The sequence below is a fragment of the Camarhynchus parvulus genome, chromosome 1, assembly GCF_901933205.1.
Source record: "Camarhynchus parvulus chromosome 1, STF_HiC, whole genome shotgun sequence".
Lineage (NCBI taxonomy): Eukaryota > Metazoa > Chordata > Aves > Passeriformes > Thraupidae > Camarhynchus > Camarhynchus parvulus.
In genome coordinates, this window is record NC_044571.1 from 85862616 (window position 1) to 85883315 (window position 20700).

General features: G+C 45.3%; 2 protein-coding genes across 2 annotated transcripts in view; one reads left to right on the forward strand and one right to left on the reverse strand.

The window, feature by feature from the left end:
- The window catches only part of GDPD4 (glycerophosphodiester phosphodiesterase domain containing 4), a 37885-nt gene extending 23867 nt beyond the window's left edge, over positions 1 to 14018 (forward strand). The window contains exons 6-16 of the mRNA XM_030955468.1: positions 672 to 770; positions 2749 to 2842; positions 4390 to 4535; positions 5025 to 5107; positions 5972 to 6122; positions 6801 to 7025; positions 7847 to 8004; positions 10203 to 10350; positions 11438 to 11520; positions 13366 to 13454; positions 13949 to 14018. Of these exons, the coding sequence (XP_030811328.1) occupies positions 672 to 770; positions 2749 to 2842; positions 4390 to 4535; positions 5025 to 5107; positions 5972 to 6122; positions 6801 to 7025; positions 7847 to 8004; positions 10203 to 10350; positions 11438 to 11520; positions 13366 to 13454; positions 13949 to 13980 (1308 nt within the window). The 3' untranslated portion in view covers positions 13981 to 14018. The remainder of the gene's footprint in view (positions 1 to 671; positions 771 to 2748; positions 2843 to 4389; positions 4536 to 5024; positions 5108 to 5971; positions 6123 to 6800; positions 7026 to 7846; positions 8005 to 10202; positions 10351 to 11437; positions 11521 to 13365; positions 13455 to 13948) is intronic.
- A 1987-nt stretch (positions 14019 to 16005) lies between these two features.
- MYO7A (myosin VIIA) overlaps positions 16006 to 20700 on the reverse strand; it is a 99298-nt gene continuing 94603 nt past the window's right edge. Inside the window, exons 46-49 of the mRNA XM_030954400.1 lie at positions 20237 to 20353; positions 19678 to 19761; positions 19027 to 19146; positions 16006 to 18303 (exon numbers count right to left, since the gene is read on the reverse strand). Of these exons, the coding sequence (XP_030810260.1) occupies positions 18214 to 18303; positions 19027 to 19146; positions 19678 to 19761; positions 20237 to 20353 (411 nt within the window). The 3' untranslated portion in view covers positions 16006 to 18213. The remainder of the gene's footprint in view (positions 18304 to 19026; positions 19147 to 19677; positions 19762 to 20236; positions 20354 to 20700) is intronic.

Sequence of the window (20700 nt, forward strand, 5' to 3'; positions counted from 1 at the left end):
AGATGCCCTGAAGAATGGTTAGGGCCTTGGTGCAATTACCTTTAGTTGTCAGCAGAAAGATGATATACCAAGAAAGGCCATTATCACAGTGCTGGTACTGAACCAAATAAGAAGCTGAAAAATTGACTGAGCCACTGCTTCACCTTTTTGGTTAAAAAGTGGACTCTCATCTCCTAATTATGGGAAGGTCTGTTATCGCTGAGGCCTGTTACAAGGCAGCTCATAGAACAAGGAAGTTGTGTTATTGTCCCTTTTGGGTGGATTTTGTCACTTCTGAGTTTAGAAGAGATGAATTCCATCTGCAGGTTAGGGATTTAATGTAAGCTGGTCACCTAGGCTCCATCTATATCAATAGAGAGAGAGGCATATTCCATCATAATGCAAGCAGGAATGGATCACCTCTGAAATTCCTCTTTCTCCACTGATTACAGAGAGAATCCTGAGAGCTGACCTAGTTGAGTACCCAACTCCTGGAATCAGTCCTGCCATACTGATAGCACTGTGGATTTGGTTTTAGATCCATTGGATCTCTCTGTCTCTGAACTGGCACAGTCAATCTCATGCATCCGAAACAATTTTTCCAGCTGCTTAAATTAGCTGTGACTAGGATGGATGGCATACCCCATGCAGAAATGCTGAAGCTGATTTATGTCTTCTTTATGCCTCCCCAGATTGGTACTTTTCTTGTCCTGGGCTTCTCTATTGCATGCCTCTTTGCATTATCTATGCTCTGGCGAGACCACCGGAAAACTGTCCGCCTGTCATTCCAGGTAAGGGGGGTCAGGAGGTCTGTTTGAGAGAGCAGCTTGTTCATAGGAGTATTTTGTGACAATTGTGACAGAAGATATTCCATATGGTGGATGTTTTTCACATGGTTTTTGTTAGCAAGGTACGTTCTGAGGAAACTTTTATTATGACTTTACATTTCCTGTTGGGGGAAATGAAGCTGAGGCCCAAGGCTGAGTTTCAAGCCATGTGATTTCACACGTCTCAGTTTGGAAAGATACAGAAAGTTACGCCCCCCTTTTTTTTTTCCCTCCCCAGAAATGTAGGTGTACTGTTAAATTTCAGCTGTCCAGGGCAGGTAAATCAGACCCCTTAGGCTGCTAGGTTTGCTGGAGCAAGAGCTTTCTCCCTCATCCCTCATTCCAATCTGCTGGTATAGCACAGTTTTGGTCTTTTGTGACTCAGAAGAGCTTAATGTCCTGGAGGCACGAGCACACTGAGTTTTTGGGGAGCAGGCAGAGAACACTGGTGTCAGGTGGACAAAATGCTGGATGCAGGAAGTCAGAGTTCATAGTTGCTGGCCTCCTCAGCTCTCACCAGATCTGAAGGTGGAGGCAAGAGCTGTCCAGTGCTGTTAAGCATTTGGGCATCCAGGTCCGCACTTGTATTGGGAAGGGGGAAGCATGTAGCCTTTGACTACACAGCTGCTTTGCAGGATCCAAACCTCTCTACAGTTCCATGATTTTATGCTATTTGGGTCTGTTACCTCTCCCCTATATATCTTAGTGGCTGTGAAGGCTGGGAGAGCAATGCAAGTGGACTGGCAGAGGAGTGGAAGATGTGGTGTTTGTAGGGAGTGGTTAATTGCACATTCCTGTTCTACAGTTCCCTAACCACCGGGTTGTGCACTGGCAAAGGTAATGAGAAACCATCAGCTTCTCCTCCCCTTGACAGACGCCAAGGGATGTGGATGAGGAGAAGGAGACACAAAAGCCTTTGGGTTCCCCAAAAATGCTGTTTATTTCAGGTGTCCATGCTCTTTGAGATGGACTACCATTGCTGTTCCCAAAGGACATGAACCTCTTGTAGATACTGCACCATGTCCATTAGCCCAGCAAATCTACCTCAGGTATTCTGGACATCTCAGGTGGCACCTCTGCTTGCACAACTGAATCCCGCTTCTTGTCAGGAGAAGTTGCTATTGGGTGTCCGGGGCAGACAGTGTCACGTGCAGTGTCATGTGCAGTAACAATTCTAGCTGGAATATTTGCCACATGGTGCTGATGAGCATGAGAAAACAATGGACTGGTTTCTAGTTCAATGTTTCCTAGTTTTAGGAAAAATGTTATACCAACAACTATTTAGATTCAGTATTTCTGCTTGGTTTCCAACTCTTTTCATGCATTCATGCTAAGCATAGGAGTGATTCTTGTTTTATGATCTTCTTGTTTAATCTTTAGAATTAAAGAAATCACATCTATTAGCTATATCTGTCCAGCAATATTATCTAATATATCTGCTTCTATTATACCATAGTAGTTAGTTTCATACCACAGCTAGTAAATACCACATTTCATCACTCAGGTTTGTTGACATCAGTTTAATGATTTAACTGCAGCGTGATGTGGTGTGGAGATAGCTATTGCCTGGATGGGATTGGATTGGAGTTGTTTATATTGGGTTAAACTGGAAGATGCTCACAGATTATGGATATCAGTAGGGGCAATCACGTTCTCATGGAGGAGGGCAGTTGTGTCGCCTTCAGCTGATTTAGGAGAAAGTAAAGTGAGGAGCACTCCTTAGGCTGGGTCACACTCCTTCCTGGCCTGGGCAGGGGCACATGTCTCTCCTCTGATTCCTGAGGTGTTTTGTGGATCCAGCACAGGCAAGGGAGAGTGGTTAACTGCTGGTATTTGCATCAGGAGCCCATCCAGGTGTAAGGACTGTAGTTTTGATGGGGATTGTTTCCATCTGTCTCCATAGTTCATCCTTTGACTAAAATGCTTTTTGTTTCTTTGCCAGGTCACAGCTCCTTACCTCCACATAGGGGCAATTGCCATCATGGTCCTTCTTGCCTGGCCTGTGTCTTTTCATGCCATCAGAGCAGATAAGAAAGGTACGGCAGCTCTGGTTCCTGCTTCCAGTATGATAGAAGATATATTCAAGCATGGGAAAAGAGGCATGCAGGAGCCCTTTCCTCCCCCACCTGCACTCCAGCTGGAGGAGACTTTCAGATTCTGCATCTCTCAGGGAAATTAGTAGGGCTGGGGCTTGGGCTGTGCACTGCCCTGTTGCTGTCCCAATGTGTTACTGGTTTGCATGTTACCTTGCAGTGTTTTGCCCTCTACTGAGGCAGTGATCTGTGTTGAGACAGAGGAGACTAGCAGAAGTACCCATGCTCTGAGTTATGATTGAAAATTTGTTTGGCCCTCTGCAGGAGAAAGCAGGCAGTGGCAGCTCCCTTGGCTGGTTTTTGCTTGCTGTGTACAGAAGTGATCTCCAGTCCAGTCAGACAAACCACTTCAGACTAGTATATCTCAGGAGAGGCCAGCTGAGATAGGGAAAAGTTATTTTTAATCAGTTCCTAGTGTTATCTCAGGGGAACTTCCTACCCACTTCTAGGAAGAATGACGAAATGTATAATGATAAAGCCAGATGCCAGGAAAAACTGCAGAAAAACCTGACAGGGAGTGTCTATTTTTCTCTTATTGTTTCTCCATGTAGCCAAAATTATCTACCTGACATCCATCTTCAGATATTGTTTTGCTATAACAATCACAGATAGGATGGACTAGTGAAAACATTTTTTTTTCCTGTCCAAGACTTTTCCTGTTGAACTGCAGCTGGGAAGGTTGGGGGAGAATACACAGGGACCCTAGACATTATATACCACCATACCTGAGCTACTCCTAGCTTAGTACATCATCATCTTACCGAAAGCCCAAATTCCTTCAGAGCCACTGTCACAGAGGATGGTGGTACCCAATCAAGAAAGAAGTGTTGGTGCATAGACGCTCATTTCTCAGAAGAAATGAGGGGAAGGACTCCTGGAGCTCTTGAGCAATGTGTCAACAGACTCCAGAGAAGACAGTAGATAATGAGTTAGCAAGTTTCTGAGGTACAATATCCATGCTCTCAGGGTCTGTAGGATTATCTAGGTCACACACAGAAGGTCACTACCAACCATCTGAATGAACCAGGGAAATATTCAAAGTAAGGAGATGCAACATAGTTGGAGAGGTAGCTATTCTTCTTCATTGGAAATGAAACTTGAAAATAGTGCTTGTTCTCATCTGAGTAAGAAAAAATTAGCATCCTTCTGCTGAGGATTGTTTTTCTACATATGGAGGAGATTTCATTACATCATGTTAAAAGAAAAAAAGAAATAAAGCCATATCTTGCTGTCAGGCATAGTGAGATGTAATTAAAGCTTGAAACCTGCAGTCCTGGCTTAGCCTGTATCCTTGCTTTGACCAATTTGTTTTCCTGGGTTGCATTGTTTGGAGAGAAAGTGAAAATTAGGGGAAGAAGGAAAGGAAAAAGGGATGGGACAAAACCCAAAAGCTACTTAGATGAAGGACTGGATTAAAAGTTAAGTGGCAAGGCAGACTTGTACATTACAATGTGGATTAACTCTAGCCTTCCTCCTTCAAATTCTTTCAGTTACTCAGGTGATAATTGTTGGTCCATACCTGGCTATGCTTCTCTTTCTTTTCTTGATACCTCTGGGGATGTACTCTCCTTGCATCAGAGAGATGGGAACACTTGGACCAAAGCCAGCCCTCATTGGACACCGTGGAGCACCAATGGTAGGTCTAAAGAAGTTATGTCATTTCTTCATCCTGTGTCTTGCTACATTCTTCATCATCTTTTGTTCTTGTTTTATTTTTTTTCCCCATGAAATCTGTGGAGGGTGGGAAACATTTCTGGTCATTGGGACTGCATGCCAAAGGCATCACTGCATGGGCTGGCTTACAAGCAAAACAATGTTTCTGAGGGACAAGACCAGGTTGGAGGGGGCCCTGAGCAACCTGGACTAGTGGAAGGTGTCTCTGTCCTGACAGGTGAATTGGAATAGGGTGATCTTCAAGGCCCCTTCCAACCCAGACCATTCTATGATTCTGTTATTCTTCTACACAATGGGTTTGGCTAAATTGGAAGAAAACAAACAGTAGACTTTAGCAATATAATGACGCTCCCTTAATAAAAACCAGAGATATTAAAAAGAGGCAGAAAGTATTTGCAGAGTCCTCCAGAGTGTGTTTGAAAATTATCTGCTTGTGTGCCTTTTTTTTCAGCTGGCACCAGAAAACACTGAGATGTCATTTCTGAAGACTATTGAGCATGGTGGGGATGGGCTTGAAACAGATGTTGCCATAAGGTGAGGGCAAAACATCACATCCCACAGAATACACACTGGTTCTTTTAAGAACTGTCTTTGGAGGCATGCAGCTCCAGGCAGTTGGGTTTTACTGATGGCTGGGACAGGGTCCCTCAGCTGTCATGTGATGACAGGGGCTGTAGGGCATGGTTGTTCTCAGGCAAGTCAATAAGCTGCAGCTATTGATTTAACAGTCGTTATTTCTACAGTGTGTTTTAAATGCTTGGCAGAGTATAAAAAACAAGCCCCTAATCTAGCCTGACTTCCAGGTCACAGTGAGGGTTATATCAGGTCTACAAACCAACAGATCTTTAATTGCCTTTGGTGAACCCATCACCATGAAATACTAACATTCCGTACAGGATGAGCTGTTCATAGGCACTGAATGAGAAAAACACTAACACTGGGACATTCTACTGAACTAGACCTTTCTATAAAAGAAAATTTTGTGTTTCCGTCACTATCCATTCAGAATTCAGTCCTCTGAAAACCACGGAAACACTTTGATGTCAGCAAAAAGAGATTTCAACCATAAGTTACTAACATTTTTGAGGGAGTCAGCAGGCAAAAAGGTCACCTCTGTCACATTGCCCCTAGGGAAACTGAGACACAGACAAGCATGACTTCTGTGAGACCTCCTAGAAGTATTTAAGCTGGAAATAACCTGGTATCATGAGCCTCAGCATTCCTCCATATTGCACATTCTGCAAAGAACTGCTGTACTCTGCTGCATTCACAGTGGCCCACACTGCTTGTACTGCTGCATTCACATGTGGCCCACATGTTCTTCTGACCTGGCTTGAGTCTGCTCATGCTGTGAATGAACCTGCTCCTCAGGTGACCTGAACTTTTGCTCTCTGGCAGCTATGATGGGGTTCCTTTCCTCATGCATGATGACACCTTGAGAAGGACAACTAACATTGCAGAGGTCTACCCTAATGACACTGGTAAAGCTGCTTCATTCTTCTCCTGGGATGCCCTGCGGAAACTGAATGCTGGCACCTGGTTCCTTAAGGTAGGCATCATAAAGGGCTAGAAGCATTCAAGGTCAGTTGGATTGGACTCTAGGCAACCTGATCCAGTTGGACACATTATTTATTGCAGGGGGTTTGGAATAGATGAGCTTTAAGGGTGTCTTCCAATGCAAACTTTTCTATGATTTCATGACTATCACCAACTGGATGTAAAAGAGACACCAGCTGTCTATTAATTAACAGCATCAGTGTTTGAAGAGGAACTGCTAGTTGTTTCAAAACTCAAATAAGTCAGTGTAAATCCATCAATTTGGGTCTCTTTGCTTTGTCCAGTTTGCCTTCAGGCTAAGGAAACCTGTAACAACTGGCTGGTGGGCGTTCTTGTGTCACCTTATCAAGGCAGCAGCAGAGCTCATGGGCTGGGGGAAGAAGAAAAGAGCTACTTGTGCAATGTGCTGTTTATAATATTCAGAGCTAACAAGGTGGGACAGAGAAGCACAGCAGAGCTAGCTTTGAACTATGCAATTGAGGTCCCAGAAGCAATATCCTCACAGCCTGGGCTAGCTTCCCCCATTTTTTATGTAGAAGAAATACGCAAAATAAAATATCCCCACCTGTTGAGGACTGACATAAAACTTTTTCCCTCTTAGAGATACAGCTGACTCCCAGAGCAAACTACCTGATTGATTTCCTTTTTTTTTATATCTGTTTATTTCTAGAACAAACCATTTGTAGGGATGGGCTCCCTGTCAAAGGCAGATCAAAAGCAGGCAATGAATCAGTCCATTTACACGCTAAGTAGTTTTTTGCGCCTCGCAGACAGTCACAATAAACTTGTGATATTTGATCTCTACCGCCCTCCAGAGAAACATCCTTACAGGAACTTGTGGCTCCGCAAAGTCCTGGATGTCATCCTCAAAGAGGCGAAGATTAAACGCCATCTGGTAGGGTGGCCTCACTCCACATCCCTTTTTCTTGCTCTCCTCATTGGGACTTTGGGGCATACTCTGCATGATTTCACCTGCATAAAATTGGCCTGTTGCATTTCACTTGATTTAAAAGCCGTCATTTGGACATCATATATTCCTAATACTAGCTCCTCAGAAGGTTCACAGTAGTGTAATCCTTTAGCAGCACAGGAAAAAAGGCAGTGTATATACCAGCTGATGCCTTTGCCCCTAAACATCACCCCTTCATAAATATAATAATTGTCAGTCTATTCCCTGCTACCCATGCTTGTTTTATATATTGCATAAAAATTCCTGGCTTAAATTAAAATAAATTGCAAGTCTTTATTGCCTTCCTCCCCCTGGCAGTGGATGAATCCTAAACTCATGGGAATCAGGTTATGTACCCATTGATGTCTGGGGAGTTATGCTGATATGTATCTGCTGAAGATCTTTTCTTCCATGCTGGAAGAATGGTAGAACAGAATATTTTCAGTTGCCTTTTCCATAAACCAGAGCTGTATTTTCATTCATTTTCAACACTGCATCTTTTGTTGGGCTGTGTGAAATGTACTCACTGATTTCCAGTGGATAAGCAAGGAACAGTGGATACTTATTTCTTGATAAAAGTGACTTTCAAGTTCTAACCCTACATCTGAATATTATTTGATCATTGGGAGAAACATTGGGAGAAAATTGGACAGGCTGGGTTAAGTCCCTCAAAATGTTATCTTTACTGGGCTTGTGTGAACAGCGGGGCATATGAGGGGCACAAATTCTTCTGCTGAGAATTCACTGGTTCCTCTTGCTGCCTGCAGGTCCTGTGGCTGCATAACAGCGTGAGGTCCTTTGTTCAATCTGTTGCTCCAGGGTTTCAGCACACGATGGGCAGAAAGGCACCAATAGAAGACCTATTAAAGCACAATATTGTCAAACTCAATCTGGTCTACACTGACATGTCCAGTGAAGATATCCGGTAGGTTTCAGCCCCAAGTACAGTCTTTGGGGTGCATCTGGACTATGTTTGCCTCACGCATGGGGCAATGTCTCCCTCCAGTGACCAGTTCCAGATACTATAACATTTTGGGAATAGGTCGTTCAGATCAAGTAGCCATCCCTGATGTACTTTAGGGGTGACAGGCTGCAGTTCACTCCTACTGTTGATTAAGAGGTGGCACATGTAATTAAATCTGGCTGTTCTCAATTCCATACCGACCAGGATCTATGGATCTTCTGGTAAAAACAACACAGCTGTATCCTGATTTCTTGTCTTTTTATTTGTGCCATCCCCAGTCCCACCAACACCAAATCAAGGAGAATGAACAACTATTTAACCTCCCACGGCTCTTCCACAAACACCAGTGGGAGGGTATAATGCTGTGGTGAGAGACCATCACCCTCTGGTAACTGGTGTTTTGGAGACATCATTTCTTGTCTGTTACTACCAGTAGTCTGTTGCATGTGACAAACTGAAAATGTCATTTCTATGATAAAAGGCTCTACATTCATTGCAGGAATTCTCAAAATGCTACTCTCATATGGCAAAATAACCCAACAAACCACAAAAACCACCCCAGCTTTACCTGTCCAGCTCTCCTTTTGTAAATAGGATTTTTTGCTCTTTCCAATGCACAAAACCATTGAAGTCTAGTTGAAATGAAAAAGAAATGAAAAACTTTAATCCTTTGGGCAAGAGTGATGTTTTCTCAATTATAATTGTCACAGGATGTAAAATCATAGAATCACAGAACAGTTTGGATTGTGAGGGACTTCCACCACCATCTAGTTACAACCTCCCTGCCATGGACAGGAAAGCTCCCACTTGACCTGGTTTCTCAGAGCCCCATAGCCTGGCCTTGAACACCTCCAGAGATGGGGAGTCCACAATCTCTCTGGGCAGTCTGTACCAGTGTCTCAACCACCCTCACAGTTAAGAATTTTTTCCTAACATCTGATCTAAACCTTCCTCCCTTCAGTTTAAAGCCATGCCCCCTTGTCCTGTCACTCAGTGTCCTTCTAAAATGTCCCTCTCCAGCTCTTTTGTAACCCATCTCAGTACTGGAAGGTGCTCTAAGGTCTCCTCAGAGCCTTCTTTCCTCCAGGCTGAAAGGCTATAAAAAATCATAGGCAGATCCATTTGGGTAAATCTTGGATAGTTCCTAGGTAGATTTATAAATGCTGATATTGATGATACATTACTTTACCTTTATACAAGGAATGACTTGTATAATGAATGAACTTCATTATACATTACATTATACATTTTTCAATAGCTTATAATAACTTGAGAAATGATGTGTTGATGGAGGAATCATAACAAACTTGGGTGGCCAGCTTCGCAGATTAGCTCAGCTGGTCTAACCAACTGAGGTGCTCTAACCAACACAAACATTGTGGGTTCAATCCCTGCCTGAACCATTAACTGAAGAGTTGGACTCTGTGGCCTTCTGTGTCCCTTCCAAGTCTGGCTATTCTGTGATTCTGTGGTGGTTTGGAGCACACTGTGGGAAGATTATGGAATAACATTAATGGTTTAGATTTAAAAGATCTTTAAGACCATCAAGGCCAACTATTATCCCAGCACTGCCTAACCCACCAGTAAACCATATCCCCAAGTGCCACATCCATATGTTTTAAGTACCTCCAGAGATGATGATTTCAGCACTTCACTGGGCAGCTGATTCCAAAGCTTGATAACCCTTGCCATTAAGAAATTTTTTCCTATTATCCAATCTAAACCTTCCCTGGTGAAGATTGGGTCCATTTCTTCTTGTCCTATTGCTTGAAGATCTTCCATGCTGAAAGAATGGTAGAACAGAATATTTTAGTTGCCTTTTGAAGGAAGAGACTGGCCCCCACCTGGCCACAGCCTCCTTTACAAATGCATTGTTACATTGATTCATATGCCAGAAGGATTAGAAAGGTTTTGACCTTTTGGGCGTTTTATCTGCATTTGTTTCCAGCTGTTCAGCTATTCTGTATTGACAAATTGTTAATGATTAATTATTGGCTGGTTGGCTTTCCTTTATGTTCCTTATGTAGGTCCTAAAGTAAGCACTCCCTACAGAAGATTACAACCATTTCCCATGATCTTCCCGAATCTCCTTGAGTAAGCCTGAAGGAAGTGCTAATCTCCTTGCTCAATGAAGGTTGTTGCCTTTTGGTCTTTTAAAGGAAATATGCCGCAGCAAACATCACCACCAACTTCTATGTGGTCAACGAGCCATGGCTCTATTCCCTGGCATGGTGCTCTGGGGCACACTCTGTGACCACCAATGCCGTCCACTTGCTGAAGGATCTCAGCCAGCCACTCTTCCTCATGGTAAGTGGAAGTCTTCTCTGTCTCAGGGGCGGAAATAGGGTTGGCATTTCATGATTACCTTTGGAGACGATGGGCCAGTTCACACATGGATAAAGCATCCTTTAAGGGTCCTTTGAATAAGAAGGACCTGAGTTGAAACCTGGCTTACCTGGAACCTCAAAGCCACTGCAGGTATTACCACACCCTTCTCTTCTCCTGGCTTAGGATGAAGCACCCTACTTGTTTGGGTTATCACCTTAGGCCTTGAGATAAGGGAAAAAAAAGTCATATTGAGACTTGTGCAGGAAGAAAGGAAGGGCCTTTGGGGCACAAGGTGATGCATGAGGATTTCCATTTCTGAGCTTTTGAAGCACCTTACTGATGCCAGAAGTTTCTCTTTTTTCAGAGTGTCCCACTGCCCTTGTCAGACTTGGTCTTCTTCTGCAAGTCCAAGAGAAAGAGCCACAGAAATAAGCCTTCCTTCTGGGAGGAATTTTCCCTTAATTTCTCTGTTATTCTGCCTTGGACAACCTGTAAGGCCAAGAAGCACCTTTAAGTCTCTTTAAGGGCTTTTAACAGTCAGCTTTACAGTCTTGAATTAGATTTTACAATGCTCCCCTCCAGAGAAGTGCAGTGTTTCAGTCCATTCTAAGTTTGGGTGGAAGTCCAGTGTAAAAATGAATTTTCAGATGCTCTTAGACTTGAAGTGGGAACCACCCCAGGCTCTCTGTGGTGTTCAGTAAAGGGCAATTTTGCCAGAGAAAATGAGATGCCACCAGTTGATGTTATATTTGGGGTGAAGCTGAGAAGTGCAAGACCTGCCTTACAAACAAGAGATCTCTGTGGCATTGACAGTGATATGGTAAAATCTTCTTGGCTACACAACAGGCTTGCTTGTATGAAGGAGAATGATTTGGCACCAACATCCAGTGCTGAGTGGCCACTTTGAAGTGCCACCAAGTGCTTTAAACACCCAAGGGATGTTACAGCAGATGCAAACCAGGCAGCTGAACAGCCATTTTCAATCAGGAGGAAAGAGTTTGAGTAATGTTTTTTGCAAATCTCATGGTCCTTAGTGGTGGACACAACCTCTGTTGTTTTCTTGCAGACTCCACAGCAGTACAGCATCATGTGGATCCTGACAGATCTGACCTCTGCATTCCTCATCACACTCATCTTTTTTCTGCAGTGGTAACTACCAAGTTGTTAATGGCCTGTTAAAAGATCCTAACCTGATCTTTTGCTCCAGGTGGAGGGAAGGAGGAATGCTTTCAGGTGACCTGAAAGGTTAAAACTACACTTGAAAACACTTTCCTTTCCTTTCCTTTCCTTTCCTTTCCTTTCCTTTCCTTTCCTTTCCTTTCCTTTCCTTTCCTTTCCTTTCCTTTCCTTTCCTTTCCTTTCCTTTCCTTTCCTTTCCTTTCCTTTCCTTTCCTTTCCTTTCCTTTCCTTTCCTTTCCTTTCCTTTCCTTTCCTTTCCTTTCCTTTCCTTTCCTTTCCTTTCCTTTCCTGTCCTGTCCTGTCCTGTCCTGTCCTGTCCTGTCCTGTCCTGTCCTGTCCTGTCCTTCCCCTTCCCCTTCCCCTTCCCTTTCCCTCTCCCTTTCCCTTTCCCTTTCCCCTTCTGGAAAGAGAAGAAAGATCCAAAAGTCCCCCAAAACTTCTCTGTTTCTCCTTCTTGCTCTCATTTTCTCTTTCCATTTTGGCAACTTAGACATTGTTTGCCCTCAGGATTCAGTGGAGAACTGGTAGATTTATAGTAGCAACAAAAACAAACTATCAAAGCTGCTGGGGTGAGAAAGGAACTGATTTTTGTGTTATTACTATTTGACAGTGTTTCATAGGACTGATTTGTTAGGACAGCTCTCAGTGTTAAAATTTGAGAGCTCTTCATGTCTCTCTGCACATGCCAGAGCCCCACAGGAAATCCATCCTCGCACACAAAAATGTCTGACTGTGTCACAGACACCACATTTTGTTTCCTTCCACTCTCTCAAATATTATTGGGAAATCTGGAGTTCATGGAATGGGCTCACCCCAGCTGGTCATGTTTGGCTGCTGGATGTTCTGCTCTGCCACAGTTGTATGAGGATCATGCCTGTGCTCTCATCCCAGTGGTGCCCAAGGAAAGCAGGATTTGCTGGGCTCAGCTCTTCAGCTGGCTGGCTGCAGATGGGTGGTGGGAGGATCAGAGCAGCTAGCCCAGGGGAGTTTTTTTGCAGGGTGCTGGCAGTACAATGATGCTGCTGGTGGCAACAAGCAGAAGTTTGGGAAGCCCCTGAGCGAGCACTGTGGGCTGCTGTTAACTGTGACTTTCTTTGGCACAGGAAAAGTTTGGAGTGCTAATATTGCTCTGGGATGGTGAAAATATTAATTAGTAGCAGTTTGGCAGTGATGAACTAGCAGCTGTATGGGCATTTTTGCTGGGCATCCAGGTTTTTCCCAAGGCAAGGTGGTTCCTTCCTTTCCTTCCCCTCTTACCCTGCTCTGCTCTCCTCAGGTCCTGCTTTCCCCTTGTTTTCAAGGCTACAGGTTTCAGGGTGGTACACAATCACCCCTGTAAAGCATCACCACCACATCAGACCTTCCCATGTCCAGCTCCTCCAGGATCATGTTCATGTTGTGCGCATTTCCCAAGCAAGGGCATCCCCAGGCCTACTGGGATCAAAGGGCCATTAGCAGTGCCTCAGTGCCCTGTGTGGTCTTGTCAGTTTTATGAACACACCAAAATCACAGTTTTAAAATTTCTCTGGCTGCTTTAGAACCAGAGTTTTTAAACATTTTGGGGGTTTTGGAGCTCTTAAATCTTGCTTAGAAAATAGGGCTTAATCAGAGAGTTGCCTTCAAAATGCTGCTGCACACATGAAGTGTGGATGCTTAGACATCAGTCATGCACTTGAGTCCTTTCTCAGTAAGAACCTGAGAAAATCCCAAAATACCTGCCCTCACAAAGTAGGAAAAAGCTGTCCAAGGCAGCAGGGGGCTGTGAGGAACACCACAGCAGGCAGTGGCCTGACCCAGGTGCTTTGCCCCATGCAGGTGGCGAGAGAAGAATTTCTCCTGCTGTCCTGCCGAGGACAGTAACTCGATGATAGAGAATGGTGGCTCCTACAACAAATTCAAGACAGGTGAGCAGGGCAAGGGGAGAAGCTGCATTCTGCTCAGGGTGGTCTTCTTGGGAGTACTGAGATCCTGATGGGTGGCTTGGTGGTGGGTGTCCATACTTTAAGTATGGAAGTGTCCATACTTAAGAATGGAAGGTTATGAGGAAGGATGCAGTCTGGGTTATCTCAGCCCCAGACCCCATAGCAGCTCAATCCAATTGGCCCTGCTTCAAACAGAGGCTGGGGCAGACACCTCCAGATGTCCCCTCCAGTACTCATTACTCTGCAATGCTGTGGAAAGAGATTCTGGAGGCACTGAGAACTCTTGGTTCTGCCAGGCAGGGTGGGATTGGCTGAGGACCCTCCCACACACCACATTTCTACACCCATGGAGCTATCATCCAGACAAAATGACCCAACCTGGTCTGCATGCATTTTCAAACAGGTTCTGTTTGCTCACAGTGGCTGTCAGAACAGATGCAGATGTTCTGTAGCTCTCTGTGTGTCTCCTTTTCCAGAGCTCAGCAACATGCCTCCCATCCTGGCCTGACGTGGGCAGAGAGGGGACACGGACCTGCCATCTCCATGAGGCCAGGGAGACCAGCTGGCGGGGGCTCAGATCTACCTGGTGAGGAGGAGCCATTTGCCTTCATGGCCCTGCTGGAGATGAGCACCAACCTTCCTCTCCTACAGCTTTTCTCACATTCCCATGCCTGTCAGGGATCCTTGGGGTGCAGGAGAGCGCAGATGGAGTTGCATCCATGAAGAAAACTGTGCATTATGGTGAGATGCAGCAACCACATGGGAGCCACCATTTACCTGAGACCACTGGCATCCCACAGGGCAATCATTCCTGCTGTTTGTAAGCCCTGTTTCCACACATGCTGCAAAGATCTGAGCATCCTCCAGACCTCCTCATTCTCAGGTGCCCAGATTTCTCATATCAGACCAGCCTCTTCTCCACACACTACCTCCCATCCTTCCCCCTTGCAGGTGTCCTCCATCCCTAAGAGCACACTATTCCCACCACGATGGTCAGGTGCTGCTGGCTGGCTCATTACAATCGGTATCTTTCTGTAACAGAGGCAGGGGCAACTTTGCTTTTCCTTTTCCCCACTCTTGCCCTGCCACAGAGCCTAACAGGACAATCTCCTCCCCTTGTCTGTAGGCGAGGGCATGTGGGGGCTGAAGGACTTTTCAGTGTCTTGGCCATGTAGCTACTGGGACTATGACCTGTAAGAACCACTTTTCTGCAGAAGGATGGAGCTGTGTGTGAATTGGTTCCACCAAGTGTTCGCTTTTCCCTTGGGAAGGTCTGTACACCTGTACTATAGCCTGGGATTTATTCCAATTTTAATTTCTCCCAGTGGCTGCTGGCACAGAGTGGGGAGGGGGCCTATGCTCTGTAAGGGAGATGTAAACATCTCTCAGGTTTAAGCCATATCTTTCTACTTGAAGAGATAATAAGAATATGTTTTTTGTAAATTGCAAGTGATGTTTTAAATACATTTTATCTCTCCTATCCTGTTTTGTTCTTATTTCAGCAAACAGAATACAGTAGTCTTTACTTGATCTAGACAGTAGACATTTCTTATACATGAGCCTTTTGTTAAATGAAGTGATCACAAGTGAGAGGGCAGCATTAAGTTTCAGAGTTATCTGTGCTGAGAAGCACCCAAACCTTTCCACGTTACAATTCTGGAGTATTTTGGAGGCTTGAAATGTGAAAAATGAAGATCTTCCTTTGGAAAAAGGCTAAAGGGCTGATGAATTGTTGTAGAGCAGCTCCAGATCTATGAAATATGGAGAGTGTGTGGTGTTACATCCCCCTCCCCATGCCCTGCATGCATAGGTGGTTCACAACTTTTCGTGGGTACCACTCACGTGGGAATGTGAGCAATAAAAGTAGGAGGTGGGGAGTGTGTGTGGGTTAAGCATGGTGTGCATCATGGGCTCCTCAGCCTGTGCCTTGGTGTTTAAGTGAGGGACTTGGCTGCCTGTAATGTACATTGGGAAAAGCCACCTCAATGCTCTTTGATCCATGTTATCTAGCTGCTGCTTGGCCAGTATGCACTGGTAACTCCCCGTACTCACCCTCCTCATCCTCAGAAGCCTTGCCTAGGCAGAGCCTGGCCAGTTAGACCTGTGGTTTCCTTTAATGTTTTACACTCTGTCACATCTCAGCTACTATTGTTGTTGCTTCACAGCTAGCAAGGTCTGGCACCTTGTTAAGCACATGACAGGTCGTCTGACTCCCACACACAGACTTTTCACCCAACACTTCCTACATGCAGTGATTAAGCTCAGAACTTGACTGGAAGATTCAGCCCTTGTCAAAGAGGACAAGCAATGGACTTCAGTGGTTTTTTACCCCAAGAGAAAAGATTTCAATTAATTTCCAGTCTAGGTACACTGATGGTTTGTTCCCCCTTGATGGAACAATCAGGAATTGCACAGTGCAAGGAGAAGTCTTGTCCACAACAAGAACCCAGGAGCCCTGATCCCACCCTTCCCCTGGAGATGTCACCATGACTGGACAGTGCAGAACACCCTCCCACAAGCCACTTGATGCTTTTTAATTGGAGTATTTCACTTGGACACGTTTTTTCATGTTACATTGCTTGGTGTGAATACAAAGAGGCCAGCAGATGCTAATACATAAGACACACAGGTACACACACAGAGTCCCAGCCCTGCCCAAAATTACGGGGTGCATGGGATGCCAACAGAGCTGTAAGTGGAGGGTGGTGGCAGGGGAAAGATGACCCAGGACAGCTCTGGAAAACACTGCTGTGCTGCGATGTCTGCTGAGTGTGCAATGGGTGGCAGGGATGGCTGAAGACTCAGAAAAAGCAGTGATGGTGTGGTGATGATGGGCATGTGTCTAAGGACAAGCGGGATCCCTGGGACAGCTGGATCATGGCAGCTGGGGAAGGGAGAGAAATGTCAGAGATGGATGGTGAGAAGGCAGCTGGGCTCCCAATGTAGCCTTGGTGTAACCGTGCTCCCATCACCAGAGTGCTTTGGGTAGGGGATAATGGAGGAAGGGGATCTCCTAGCAGCCCTGTCTGTCTGGTGGATGTCTCCATGCAGCCTCTCATTCTCTTTGATGGAGCAACCAAAGTCGTAAGTCACTGCTGCATCCCACTTGAATGTCACAGTCCTCGAGGTCTGGTAGGCAGCGCTGCCAATTCTGCCTGGCACACCATGGTGTTGCAGACCTGAGCTCAGCTGAGCTTAACACAGCAGCATGTGACACCCACAATATGGACTTGTACAAAGCAGTCAAACCCAGCCCAATGCACAGGAACAAGAGAGGCCTCAACATCTACTGAGATCCACTCAGTGTGGGTTACAACAATACCAGATCTTGGTGGACAATTGTCCTCTCTCTTGATACCCCACATCCAGCCATATCTTTGAAGCCTGGATTTGGAAAGGCACCCCCCAGGCTTCTCTCCCTGCATCCTCCCAGACACAACGTGGTTTCAGCCTCCTCTCTGCCAGCAGGTCCCATCTCTGCTCCAAAGTGGGCTGGTCCGCACTGTGTGGCATTGGGGGGCAGATGAGGCAAACAGCCAGCAGATGAGTACAACCAATCAAAGATGGAGAAAAGACCGCCAAAATCAAAGGTCTGCCCTTCTGTGAGTGGTTCAGGTCCAGCTAGGACTCATGAAGAGCTGCTTTACACAGAAACACACACAAAAACCACAATAAAATCATCAGCTGGTACAAACCCGATGGCCAAGTTAATGTTTGAATTACAGCCCAACATAGGCTTGGCTTCAGTCTTCCAAGCATGGGGTGTTCAAAACCCATATATCCATATTGAAGTTTGCAGCAAAAGTCAAGAGTAATTTTTCTGGACACAGGGAGCAAAAGGAGATAATTAATTTTCCAAGCTTCGCTTCCAGCTGAACACTTAGGTTGAGAAAGATGTGCCTTACTCAGCCTCTGGCAGTCATGGCTCTTGGGGAATCTCTGGGCAAGGGTTTGTTCTGCAGGTCAGCATCCAGATACCGGCATGAAAAACAGGATTTTTTTTTCCTTTTTAATATTTTAAAAAATAAATAGAAGAAGAAACAAAACTTTAAAATTTGTTCTTTAAATATTTCCAGCATTGCACGGATAGGACTTTAGTACGCTAGCCTGTTTGATCAGTAGTTTGTTTATTCTGATTCCTAGTTAAAATGTGCTCCTCCCTGCCTGCTTTTTCTTTCTGTACATCTTAAGAACACAGCGTATTCTTTTGTAATGACTAAAAAATAAGCCCTGCAGTGTTCACTGGACATCTTTCCAGCATGGGTCAGGGCTCTCTTATTCCTCTTCAAACCTGAAATTCCCAGAACTTCACCAAAAACATGTTAGCATCCTAACAGCTCTCATATTTAAGAAAAAAACAACAAATGAAAACAAAGCAAGCCACACACACACACAGACACACAAAAATCCTCATCCAAGAGCCTTTGTGACCTCCTGCTGGAGTGTCTTTGCCTTGGTCACTCTCTGAGAGCAGTGGTGTCTCCTGGAAATCTTTGAGGTGTATAGGATTGAGTTGGGATGCAGGGTGAGGAAGGTGAGTGGGAGGTCAGAGATAGTCATCTTCGCTGGAAGGGGAGGTGGGATTAGAGCCCTCAAGGTCAGAGTCCATTGAACTCCCTGATGGTGTTCGGCTCATCTTCCACATCTGGGAGGCAAAGTTTCTTGCCCAGCTGCACGGGTATCCCACAGCCCTCAGCTGGTGAATTAGCCCCATGACCATGTGCCAGTGGCTTCTTGCAGTTCACTTGCTACCCTTTGCACTCCTCTGTTTGCTCATGGCTGTTAGCATCTGGCTGATGTACGAGGTCAAAAGATCATCCATCTTGTATCCCTGAGAAGGAGAGGGAAGATGTTACCAGCCTCCAGAGCACAGCTTATAGTCTCTTGCTTGAGCCTCCTGAACACACTGGCTACCAGTTCTTGCCTTGCAAATCTTCAGGTATATTTTGACCTATTCCACCATTTTCCTTGGTGAAATGTCACCACCACAAAGAACACTGTCCAAATATAATTTGCAACTTTGAGATGGAGGAGCTCCCTGTCCCAGGATGCTGCTGAGGCTGAGGACATAGGGAGCTTTGGATAGGACATAAATTTTCAAATGGCCAACAAAATACTGAATGCCTCAGATTAGTAACAATCCAAAAGGGATTTTTATCCTTTGTGCTTTGGGTTTAAGATAATCTAGGAGGAGATTTATTGCTGTGATTGTTACTAGGGACAAGCTGGGTAAATGATATTGGTTAAAGGGCTCAGGAGTACCCCTTGAGCCCATATCAGCTTTAATGTGTTTTTCAGTCCAGTTATAGGGAGCAGTCCCTCATGCTCCTGACACAGCAACATCCCAAGCACCTAAGGCTTGCTTGTTAGCTGGATAATGGACCAAGTGAGAGCCCTGATTCATTGAGCAGAGCCATCAGAAACTCAGAAGAAAAAAACTGTATCAGAGGCTCTTCTGAGAAGAAGAGCCCACTTTCAGCCCAGAGAATTCCTGAGACACAATTTGCTGCCAAATCCAAAGTCTGGATTTGGTCTAATCTTTAATGCTTCTTACCAGGGAGGTCTCACAGAGCAGCTTGCTTCCTCTCACCAAGTTGCCAATGGTTATGTGGAAATATGTGTTGCCACTGCTCCAGTTGGAGATCTTGGTGAAGGGGTGAGTGATGAGGATATCCTGGTGGGAACACAAAGCTTACACTCAACATGCAAGAGAACCTCAACTTCCATGAGGGGCTGTGGACAGTTCTCATTGCCCCTGTTCACTTTCCATCACAGCAGGCCAAGGATGTCTATTGTGATGAGACTCATGGGAATGGCAGTGAGATCAAGACTCCAGATCCTCCAGAGCTTGTGGAGGACTGCTACACTAGAATGGCCATGCAGGTGGTGGGAATAACTAGTGGGATCTCATTTACTCCAACTCCTGTCCTATTGCCTGTGAAAGGATTAAGGAAGGAGTGTGTGCATCCTCCAGGTACAGGGCCCTAATAGTTGATGCTCCCAATCCAAATTTTGTTGAAAAAGTCTGGGTTGCCTCTGTGCAACAGTGAATTTCTGCCTCCAGAAAGTTTTCTGTCTAAGCCATTTCTAACCTGGCTTAAAGAGAACTCTCTAAGTACTGAACAACATGCTCCTTGGGATGTCTTCCATGAGGGCTTGGGGACTGGGCTCAGGAGCATCCGGTGAATACCCAAGTTTTGCTTACCTTGGTTTTGGGATCAATGAGGCTGACTCCATGCTTATTGATGGCAATTAGAAGGATTTCTGGATAATTTGGCTCTGTAGTTTGCTGTTGGAAAAGTGATGATCTGGTTAGGGGACGTGTCAAACAAAATCAGACTCCTTCCTATTTCCTCTCTCCCTGTCTTCTCCTGACAGCACTGGCTTCTACTGTCCTTGATGGCACTGTAGTGCCACGGTGGATGGTCTGCATTTGGTTTGTGGTGGGTAGGGACACATCCCTTGGAAAAAAAACAGGTTCCCCTTTGCCTTCGCAAAACAGAGAAGCGTTCTTGTGTGTTCAGCAGCACAGCTGTGGGAACAGCCCCAATGACTGAGATATGCTGAAGCTCTACAATGCTTCTGTCTGGGTAAAAAGGCATAGCAGCAATGAACAAGTGTATTTGCACTTTTCCAATTAAGAGTATTGCGTTTTTCCCTGTTTCATCAGGATTGTCCCAGTCTGGTTCAGATCTGGAACCCCTCTGTGGTACAGGGCTCCTGATCTTGGCTAAAAGCTGCCAGAGAAACCCCAGGGCACGTACCTTCACTTCAAAGAATGCTGATCCAAATGTAGGCCACTTGAAGATAATCTTTAGAAAGGCAAGCTTGGCTTCTTCTCTCGTTTTGCCTGCGTGTTTGTTGTAGTATGCCACGATGGACTGCAACAGAGAACACAACAGAGATGGAGGGTTTGCAGAACCTGACACCAGGGATGTTTGCAGGAAAGGAGCATCAGTTCCACAATGATAGACTCATAGAAGAGTCTGGGTTGCAAGGGACCTTTGAAAGGTCATCTAGCCCAACTCTCCTGCAGTGGATAGGGCTGCCTTCTACTAGAGCAGCTTGCTCTGGGTCCTGCCCAACCTGACCTTGATGTTTGGTTCTAGCCTCTGTTCCAATAACACTTCAAAAATGTGCTGGCTGGTCACCGGAGCAGGGCCTGGAACTAAGGCAGGTCCTTTTTAGATAAGCTGAGCTGGTGACTCCATTAAAGAGATTATAAATT